The 11,331-nt window shown below is 43.1% G+C and overlaps 1 protein-coding gene across 1 annotated transcript; it reads right to left on the reverse strand.

The window, feature by feature from the left end:
- Positions 1 to 263: 263 nt before the first annotated feature.
- Positions 264 to 4,460, reverse strand: rpl26 (ribosomal protein L26). The gene is made up of 4 exons (XM_071519213.1): positions 4,398 to 4,460; positions 3,390 to 3,561; positions 3,142 to 3,282; positions 264 to 429 (listed from the first exon to the last, which is right to left on the reverse strand). Exons 2-4 carry the CDS (start codon positions 3,555 to 3,557, stop codon positions 301 to 303), a joined length of 438 nt encoding a protein of 145 aa, XP_071375314.1. The 5' UTR covers positions 3,558 to 3,561; positions 4,398 to 4,460; the 3' UTR covers positions 264 to 300.
- Positions 4,461 to 11,331: the final 6,871 nt, after the last annotated feature.

Consider the following 11,331-nt stretch of genomic DNA (forward strand, 5'->3'; position numbering starts at 1 on the left):
TTGGAAATAGCAGAAGTTCATATTGCGATTTCATTTTTTCCCCTGATTAATTGTTCAGCTTTTTCACAACTACATTTTCAAAATGGAAGAATGTGGCTGTGATTATAGATCCTGAAAGCAGTCAAGATATGTATACTTCAAAATTAAAAGCATTCTACCCAAATGAAATATTTCATTTGGATCTTCCAAATTACACTTGAAACAATGTCAGTTGTTGAACCCCCCTCCTCCCACTATCAACAAATGAGACGGACAAAGTGAAATCCATTTATACAGTTTATTTTTAGCAAAAGATCCTTTTCACTCCTGCATCTTCTCAATGGTCTCCTCCTTGTATTTGCCCTTCTCCTTTCCATCAGCACGAGACTTGGCCTTGCGCTCCAGGATCTTCTTGCGGTCCTTGTCCAGCTTTAGCCTGGTGATGACCACCTGAAAAGAAGAAAATGGAGATTTTAATAAAACCATGAATTTTTCTTGCAATGCAAGAAGGGCATTTCACCTCGTCTCATTAGAGGCAATGCAATGACAGACTCATGTGCAGCAAATAAAAGGACATATTTCTAACAATGACAAAGCCAAGTCCACAAATCTATCACATCTGTACCCACTACACGTGTGAAGATCCTCAAAGAAATGTGGTTGTTGGTCTTACAGACCACTTGAGTGCCTGCTGAGTGGATGTCTAGCAAAGAGGGGTGATCTGTCTGGCCAGTAATATAATCTGTACAGATACACAATGAAGAAGCCATGAACATTGTAACAGGGATCACAAATTCAGCTTCAGACAGTGAACAGGATGGGCTGATCAGTTTATGCTAAAGTAGTATTGATCACTATTCACTATTGATCACTTGCTGTTTGAGCAAGAATCAGTTTGGAAGGGGTCATATAGGCTTTGCCTTTTTGCTAATTTGGCATTTTATAGGGTCAATTGTAAAACAAACTGATTTGCTCATATTATGCATAAAACACTACAGTTATGTATATTTGGTAAATTCATCAACCGTTGCTTATCAATATAAAATTGACCCACTGATGTGAAAATGAGCTGTAGCACTATACCAGCAATTAGCCAAGCCAAAATAAATGCTCCGTGTGTGATTATGAGTGGTGTAGAAACTACACTTTGTTTTGGCCAATTCACAAATGCAGATGACATCATAAAATGTTACTGCAAGCGGGAACAGACCGAAGCCTCGCTCAACAGCAATTGCAAAAAATAGCCATGCCCCAGACAACCAAATTTTCTCTCTCTCTCTTTTCATGAATCACATCTGGGTGGCTATGCCACCTGTATAGCTTTTTCAAAGCCTGTGGACATTCTATAACCTACCGCCATTTCCATTTGATCATGAACAAACACATTTACTGCCAAATGCACTCAGTGCAGCACAGAGCTTAGGATAACAGTGTTAAATGCAAGATGCTGGGGGGGAAAAAATGAATTAACAGATGTGTTGAAATAAGGGAGAACTGGATGGTTGGCAGGTATGCTGAGGGCTGCATATTCAGAACTAAGGGTGGGCATTAACTGTAATGATTTGTCTTCACAGGGAGATTGTGCACATTGTGATATGGTACCATATAATTAAATGTGCATTTTCCATTCATAACTTTTGCTAGAGCCATTTACATCCACTGCTTTCACATAACTTTTCACTGCAACTATTAATAATCTGAAATCTTAAATTTGCATGGTTCAATATCTAGTTCAAATGCAAGCGCCTTGTGAAATTATAATTACAAGTTGAGCGCAAATGAACAACCCAACAAAATGGTTATGCCACGATTTACCATGTACCATGTTATTGTTTGGTATTCTGTATAAATAAATACTGGTTTCTATTTTCAACTAACTTTTAGTTGTGCATTTGTCAATTATTTGTTTATTAAAATATCAAATGTATGTCTGTGCTACTTGATTTATAAAATCCAAAAAAGGCCACAACAGGGTACATTGTTATTTCTGACCAAAAGCACATGAACGCACAACAAGCCGTATTTACGACTTCCCAACTTGGAAGAGGGAGCTTATGAAGCGTACTTGATGGCAGCATCAGACCCTGTTAGCCAATTCATTTGAGAAGCACTTTATTAGAACATACATGCTGTCAAGTTTGCCCTGCCACAATTTTTCTAAAAACGCTATACCACAACTGTACATGGAATGGAGCAAGAAAATACCAGGCCAATTATGCAAGTACAATGTTTTGCCATGGCAAGTTAAGGTCCATTTGTACTTCAGGGCCCTATGAGTTTTACTTATTCTTTCATTGTGAAGACATGCTGTGCTTGTTTATCTTTTGAAACGAGCATTAAATGGGTCTGAAAACCTAGTTTGACTGATCCTCAATTCTTTTACTGGCATATAGTTTCTATAAAGGCTGCAAATGGAGTACTGTTACCATTGTAATTTCCACTGACTTGCAATCTAGCTTTAGAAAAGCAAAACTAAAAATAATGTGTCTTGATAATATCTGAAGATATTGTGATATATTTACCATACTGACCACCGCTAATTAGAACAATGATGTTTTCTGTAGATACAGTGGAACCAAAAGGTAATGCATGCAAGTCTGAAGAACATCCACTCAACTTGGTTTCTCTCAGAAAAATTTCTTACGTTTTATGAAACTAGGCTATGTTTTAAGATTATCTAATGGTCCAACTGGGGTACTGCTGGAGGGCTATTTTGAAATTGACGAACTACAGAGGAAGAGTCAGCAATGCTGACACTGAGGCAGGAACCCTGAAATGTTTTCTGCGTGAGCTGCTGGCAGAGTTTTCAGGGACTAAGAAAACCATCCTGGATACACCTGCCCCTTGCACCGTGCTGCAGAACTGTATTTTCGCCAGTCATGCTCCTTCATAACTACACACCTGCACAACGCAGGTGTGCAGACTACCACGTTAGACACCTACTTGCACAGTCCAGATGAAACTCTACAATATGTTTAAAAGCAAAACTGTAAACACAAATCCATACAGCTCGTTAAACTTTGATTTCATCCACTGATTTCCCCAGTGCCTTTTGAAAACTAAAATGGTGCACAATACAGGGCTTCCTCTTACACTTGAATCTGTCTCATTTACATTAAGGCAGACACACAGATTTACACAATCTTGGCAACTTTGTCTCACCTTGCTGGGGTGGATGCCGACATGGACTGTGGTTCCGTTGGCCTTCTCTCTCTGCACACGCTCAATGTAGATGACGTACTTCTTCCTGTAGACCTGCACTACTTTGCCAATCTGCTGGCCTTTGTAGTGTCCACGGACAACCTGTTGGTGCACAACACAAAAACGTAAATGAAGAATCTGAATGAAGAAACCTTTATACCAATTCCCTGATAAATCTCAAACACACTTAGCAATCCATTCTACGTTACCTGGACTTCGTCATCTTTGCGGATGGGCATGGACCTCACGTTGTACTTCTGACGGAGCTCCTTGGAGAGAGGGGAAGACATGATCTTCCTCCTGATGTGTGAGGGGGCATTGAAGTGCCTCTTGCGGTTCTTGCGCCGAGAGGATGTCACAAATGGATTCAGCTTCATGATGCTATGAGAACACAAGACAGGTACCCATTGAAAACCACTTCACACTGCCAGATAATACACTCAGGTTGGGTAATGCTACTTGGCCCAACAAACTTCCAACTTACTTGTCTAAATCATTCAAAGTCCAAGGATTCAAAAGAAAATCTAGAATACAGTAACTAGCGTGTTAGTCACTAAGCGTCCGCATTAAATTGTGTGCAAGTACTGTACCAGAAAAAGCATGATATGAAGGTGTAACGTTAACGTTAGCTAGTTAGCATTCAGTTCAGGAAACACATCCACTTTAACATTTAAAGTATTTCTCCGCACACCACCTCCCCTGAAACACAACCTGTGTGCATATCGCAACAGGTTAGATGCCCACCTTCTGGTTTTCCTGTATTAACGTAAGGTAGTTCTGGGAAATGGGATGCTAAGTTAGCTAGCTAACGCTAAACCATTAGCATAACACTACAGCCAGGTCCTGGCGACAGGATTTTCTCGGACATTAGCTCAACAGCTAGCAGGTTAAGTTACAGACCTCGAACAAAATGTTATTTCTCAGTGTTCAGCTCACTAACTGCAGAAACGAGGGACCTTTCTACGGTTCTGCGTTGTATCTGTCCTCCTATTCTCCGCCGTCAACATGCGGGTAGGCTACTGACAGACGAGGGAGGGGGACGGACATACTGATAGGTTTTACTTGGTAATCTATAGGCAACTTGGGTTCAATATTGGCCGTTTATTAATTGTGACAAAGTAAATAGGCTATTTACGCCTTTATGGGGATACACATTGAGCTGAAATACAGGATGGATGGTGATAACTTTCGTGAAATTGTCTGCCCCGAGTTCTTACCCTGCCGATGACTCCTCTATGGCCGGCGGAAAAGAGAGTCTCAAAGTACTTCCGCTGACATTAGTTCACACACAAATCTCGCGAGAAGGTTTGGAGAACGAGAATACATATGAGAACAGAACAGCTAAACATCTATATGGCCATTACAATAACAACCACTAGCACCTTGATTTGGTCTTGTTAGTGCTGTTATCTTTGTTGCATGTGGTTCTATTAGTTGAATAAGACTTATTGAAATTATTTATTTTTGTTTTTGTTTTTTGTTACATCTGACTGTACCTTTTGTGGTCCTGCATCATTCAAAGTCCATAAGCACGATTTCAACGGGCCCTATTTTCTTATGGGCTACAGTCCAATGGTTTTATTTTGCCTATGCGACGCTCAAGCTCTGTACTTTACGACTTGCTGCCGCTTGCTGCCCATATGAAACCTTGTCACAAGATGGCGCCAAAAGCAATAAATCATAACCTGGTCACCACTTGTAAAGTTTCCTCTATGATTCATCAAGTATTAACTTTGACTTATGTTCGCCACACAGTGTTGGCTATTGTCATCTTTGTTCCTGGCTCTTACGAAAAAGAAGTATAGGCTATAATAAGCTAAATGTTAGGCTACTATTAGGCTACATATAGAACAGCAAATCCATTATAAGAATATTATAGTGATACCAAACATTAAAAAAAAATACCAGGCCTAAAAAACACCAGGCTATAAACTCACTATTAAGTATCACCTCCCATTAGGAATATTAGTCCATAGGAACATCGTGGGATTGATTTTTGGTTAGGCCTATGGGTTTTATCAACATCACCATCATCATCAGCTTTGAGGTGCATCTAATTTTAATGAGCTTCATTACTCCAAGAGGCTTTTACACAAACACAAGGAGGGGTATTGACACAGACAGAGCAAACACGCATTCACATCTCTCCCTCCCATCTGATTCCTGGGAGGCAGGGAGGGCGACCCCCTGTCCTATAGCGGTCTTATCCTGGGAGTGAACTACCGACACGGAAGCGGAGGCGCGCTGACACAGTGCGCTGTTCGCTCCCCGGTTAGTTACCGGAGCCTGCTGCCTGCCTGCGCTGTCTGTCTGCCTGCCTGCCTGAAAGTGATGCTGTCATAGCCCCCTGCTGCTGCTGCTGCTGCTGGTGCTGCTGTGTGGACAGGGAGCCTTTCCCCTCCCTCACCCCCTCGGTCCTCTCTGGCTGTCGCGGCGGCAGTGCGGATGTTGAGTCCCCGACGCAACGCTTCACCCATCGGCAAGCATCGGAGAAGAAGATGAAATGTTTTTCCCGTTATCTCCCGTACCTCTTCCGCCCTCCGAGCACCATCCTGTCCTCCACTTGCCACACCGAAGGTAAGGGTGGGACGCCGAGGGGGGCTGTCAGGGGCTGGGAGTGTTTACTTTGAGTGTGTACGGTCGAGGAGGGGAGGAAGGCATGCGGGTGACATGAGTGTTTACACTGCTGCTCTGTACATGACAACATGCAGACCCATATGAGGGAGCGTCATGTCAATAGAAGTTGTGATGCTGTTGTGTGGCTGATAACCCCCCACTGCAGATTTGTCACATTCCATGAAGTTCTTGGAGCTATTCTGAAATCTGGATGTGGGGCAGATGGGAAGGGCACTGAAGCAATTGACTTCATTTAAGCATGTGACTGGGAGTCCTGTGTATGTGTGTGTGTGGGGGGGGGGTTGTGTGTCTGTCCAGGGAGGGGGTAGCCCAGTACTCTACTGATTTTGTTAAATCCTTGAGGGAGGGCTGTCAACACGTAGGCCTAAACGCTATTACAGCATTTTTCCATGTCAAGAGAGACAGTCTTAGAATCAGTTTGTGTTCGTCAGTTTGAGTCACACATCCCAACCTACTGCTGCCTTATCTTCCATTCTCCCACACTCTTGGTTCTCTTGTTCTTTTCAATCACTCACCCTTTGTTTATATCTCCATCGAACAACAGTATAGGCGTTAGGCCTTTTTGGGACGGGGCTGGGCTCAATTCATCTACAATTCACTCAATCCAGATGGAGGAATTTCCTCAAAATCCCCCAAACTTTTTCCATGTAAAGATACTTATATCCAGTCTATACATTTATTGTCATGGACTTGGAAATTTTGAGTTGAGTGGACTGACCTGAACCCTGACAGGCAGCGGATGGGTTTATCAGAGTCGTTAGGTTCATGCTGCTGGTCCTGCAGTCAGACAGGGCAGCCCAAGAGCCCAAGAGGGCCTGACTGTTTGTATAACCAGCCTTTTACTAGGTCATAATGTGGAGACTGAGCCACTGCATTATTTAGCCTTGCATGGTTGCCCTCCTCCCGCCTGCATGCGCTCTGCCCTCAGCCCTCTGGCACAGGAAGGGAGATAGCGTGGTACAGGGTATATGTGGTTATGGCAAGAGGCCTTCACAGCTTGTAGAGCTGACCTATATAAGGAGGAGAGCAAGCCATTCATGCATTTATGCAGTCGTTCATCTCCTTACTCACTCACTCACTCACTCACTCACTCACTCACTCACTCACTCACTCACTCGCTGCTTTGACTCATATATTCCTTCCTCTATGCATCAAACTATTGCCCCTTGCCCTTTATCCTTTCATCAATCACTCTCTCTCTCTCTCTCTCTCTCTCTCTCTCTCTCTCTCTCTCTCTTTCAATTCAGTGAGCTTTTATTGCCATGACGTACATGCATACATATTGCCAAAGCATACATCCACAAAACAACAAATACAACAAATGTAAGACAAGTTCTCTTTAGTCTTTCTCTCTTTCTCTCTTTCTCTCTTTCTCAAGCATACCCACTCACTCACTCACTCACTCACTCACTCACTCACTCACTCATATTTTCCCATGGCCCGGTCCAGTGTCAAGGTGGCACATTGTGAAATTCAAGTCATAAATATAATAATTAATAGTGGAGCTCTTAACTGTTACTGTAAGAGGCGAGGTCAACAAACTCAATCTCTCTCTCTCTCTCTCTCTCTCTCTCTCTCACTAACCCCCTCTCTCTCTCTCTCTCCATCTTTGTAGCCCTCTGCTTGTGATAGGGGAGGGGCATTATAGAGGAAGTGATAGATAAACACAGGGCTGCAATGCACAGTAATGTGATACATGATCCTCTGCTCCCTATGTAGAGAAATATGAAATAGTTGTACTGAGAGAGAGGGAGGGAGGGATAGACATAGGGAGATAGATATAGAGAAAGAGAGAGAGAGAGAGAGAGAGAGAGAGAGAGAGAGAGATGTGATGTCTGGTGTTCTAGGGGCCAGTGACCTTGGAAATGTGATGTGTAAGAATGACATGGGCCATCCCCCCTGCTCTCTGTGTGTGTGTTTGTATGTGTTTTGCATATGTGCGTGTGCTTCCACATGTGTGTGAGAGCAAGTGGGAGTTTTTGCATGATGAACTGTGTGGAGACTGTGGAAGCTAGTGTCTCTGTGTTTGTTTTAGGCTTGTGTATGCACCTCCTTGCTCGACCTTGCTCCCCTGTCTTGCCTCTCTGCTGGAGCTGCTGGTCTTGAGGAAGCTGGTCGGCTCTCCGATCTCTATTCCTCTGTTTCTCTCCAACCCCGCCCGGCATTCATGTCCGCTCCAGCTGAGCAGAGTTCACCCCGGGGAAGATGAGTGTGCAGTAACCATGTTAGTGGAAAATACGTTATATAAGCTCTGTACTGGACCACAATGTGTGTGTGTGTGTGTGTGTTCTCTTTGTTTATCTGGGCCATTGTGGAGAGCAATGTGCCAACATCACTTGGATTCACCTGGGTCCAGTCTCTGAGGGGATATACAGCCAGCCTGTGACTGTACATTTGTTTATGTGTGTCTTTCTGTGTGTGTGTGTGTATGTATGTGTGTGTCTTTGGGCCCTGTGTGAGTCTCTGTGTGGGTTTTTGGGGCTTTTTATATTCTTTTGTCCCCTGGTGTCTGCTTTTCTCCCATTTCAGATCAGACTGTCAGTTCTGGCGTGATGGATTAAGTCTTAAAGGTTCCCGATGTGTGTGTGTGTGTGTGTGTGTGTGTGTGTGCATCCGTTTGCTGTCTTGCGTTTGAGTCAGGAAAAATGTGCGTCCCCAACCAACACCTCGCCACATCTCAAACGGCCATCAATCAACAGAGCTGGCAGTGCGTTGGCTTCCTCCTCTTCGTCTTCCTCCTCCTAGCTGCTGTAGTGTCTGTATGGGCGTGAAGGAAACTCTGTAATACATTATTCGTTTGAATGTGAGAGAAAGAAAAAATTCAAGCAAACGGAATAGACTAGTGAATGCTTAACATTATGTGGAATGCACTGTAGTGAATGAGAAGGTCTCTGTGATTAATAGAGTTGATATACTTGTGTCATGTTTTATGTGTGTGTGTGTGTGTGTGTGTGTGCCTTTGTATCTGCACATTTTTTTTTTCACTTCAGTTTTTCACTTGTGTTTCTTTATTTATAAGAGGAGCAGTGAGCTTCTCATGGTTGCGCCCTAGGGGGACTTCTGTCGGCATTTTGACAAAGCGTGACACTTACTTGGAATTTCGTGGGTGAGGAAGACAATGTGTGCTGGTGTGTGTGTGTGTGTGTGTGTGTGTGTTGTTATCATACACCCTGCTGTGTTGTTGTTATCCTGACAGACACCCACTTCACAGCTCAGAACACACTCCTCATAGTCACCCGTCCTTGCATGCCGCTGGGGACAAACACCCTACATATACACACACACGCACACATGCACACACACACACACACACACACACACACACACACACACACATACATACATACACGTGACTGTTCTGTTTCAGTTTGGTCAGCTTTTCTGTGTAGAGGGTAAAGAGACTGAGGGAATAAAAGGGTGATAAAAGAGAAAAAGATTAAAAGAAAAAGATGACAAGAAGTGGTAGTTCAGGTGATCTTATGTTAAAGTTAGATGACGTTGTGTTTTACTCTGTTAACCGCCCCAGGCTCTCACTTTGGGGCTTTGGGTGTGGTGTTGTGTTATGTATAAAGAACAAGATGTTCACAAATATGGGTAAAAAACACAGTAATTTGATACCTGCAGGGGCCATTCGCTGGAGTTTACAGTAACTCAGGTTTCTCTGTTCATGAGTAGCTATTACATTACACTACACCCCCCCCTGGGCAGCAGGGTAGCAAGGTGAGAAGGGAGACCGTTCTTCAGCTGGAGTACACGTGTTCGAGTCCCAGTGACAGCAAGCATCTGCCCTGCTGAAGTGCTCTTGAGCAAAACACTGAATATCTACTTGATCCAGCAGCACTCTTCTGTAGCAGAGGATTTCCCTCCGTGGATCAATAGAGTATCATAAAAAAATTTGGTTTTATGACTGAAAAGGAGTGAATGAAGCAGTTTTTTATGTTGCCGTTGATTTCTATAGGATCCTACTTAATCCTTCCTAATCTAAAATCTGTCTGTGTTTGCAGGGATACGGTAGGGATTAGAGTATGTCAAGCACTCACAGACAGTATGTAGGTTGTTGTAATCTGTAGCATTGCAGCTTTCGTTTGGATTCCAACATGTTGTCCTTGCAGTACAGTAAAGTTTAAATCCCTCTAGTAGGATTTGGGAGTTCAGGAGCCTATGAGAGCTAAAATCCTCAGCAGGGAACAGAGAACCAGAGACAAAATCACCATCACACACCGCTCCCATTCTCACGCAGGACTCGGCCGCAGTTTCACTTTACCACAAACACTTCCTGCTAGGTCTCCACAGTAAGCCTATGTCAAACAAGGAAGGAGCATGCGATTGCAGTATCACTGAAACTCCCTCGACTCTCACGGACATGCAGGAGGTAACGTATCATTACAGTAAACACAATGACGCCAGCCCCCCTCCCCGCTTTCTCTCTCCCTGTCTCACGATAATGTAGTGATGTAAAACTGGTGTCGACTTATCACCTCTGGCCCGTAACCCGGCGGTGAGCTTCGGTGTTCTTGGAGCGCCCGTGTTATACAGCATCGATGCCCCTGTTGGGAGCTGGACCCAGACAAAGAGGCTCCTTATCGAGCCGGACTGCTAGGCCTCTGCTCCGGATGGCTGGCTGCAGCGGAGAGACAGAGCTGCTATTGGGATTGGGGTATATATAGAACATCAGGATGGGCTTCCTCTCTTTGTCTCTCCTAAAGGCCCTGATGGGTTGAGTGAGACAGGTTATCGGAATCAGATTTGCATGGCTGTAATAAAATCAATTCAGGAAACCCTAAAGTATGCCAAAGTCCCTGCACTATTTGCCACTTTGAACCTGGTAATATCAACTAAATACCTGACAAGTGGAGGCAATGGCTGACTGACAAAGTATTATTATAAAGTATTAGTTTAGAGGGAGCATTTGTTTTGAATACTGTCCTGATGTGATTTTTTAAAAATATGGTTTCTAAATAGATTTCTGGCAGGTTTTGCTTAATCTTTGCTCTCCATTATAAAATAAGAACTACAAGATCAAAATTGGACGAACTTAGGCTAAGGTAAGTGCTAAAGATACTCAATTGACACCATGAATACAAAACTTTTTTTGTGTTGTTGTTGCAGCCTTTCAGTTGTGTGAATTTAGCAAGAATAAATTAGATTGGATGAAACTTTAATGAGGTTGTTGCAGCAGCAGCAGAGAATTGGATATAGATAACAATAAGAAAAATAGACAGTACTGAAGATAATAAAACAAATTATTACAGCAACTGAACATATTTAAAATAATGCAGCAAATAACTAACTAAATAAAATAAATACATGATAAAAATACATTATCTTGACTGACAGATTTTCAGGTTGAAGCAGATGTGCAAGTGTGCATTGCTAGCTATTATACACACCTTATCATACAAGGAGAACATATTTACATAAACATGTCTACTATGCACGTCCTTATGCCATGGAAAGCGAGTGTAAAAGTGAGAGGGGACATTGAGGTTGTAATAGAGTAGAGGTAATAGTTTG

Source organism: Centroberyx affinis, unplaced genomic scaffold (assembly GCF_046629955.1).
Source record: "Centroberyx affinis isolate AG114_WGS23_722 - 3 ecotype Tasmania unplaced genomic scaffold, CSIRO-AGI_Caff_v1 ptg000675l_1, whole genome shotgun sequence".
NCBI lineage: Eukaryota > Metazoa > Chordata > Actinopteri > Beryciformes > Berycidae > Centroberyx > Centroberyx affinis.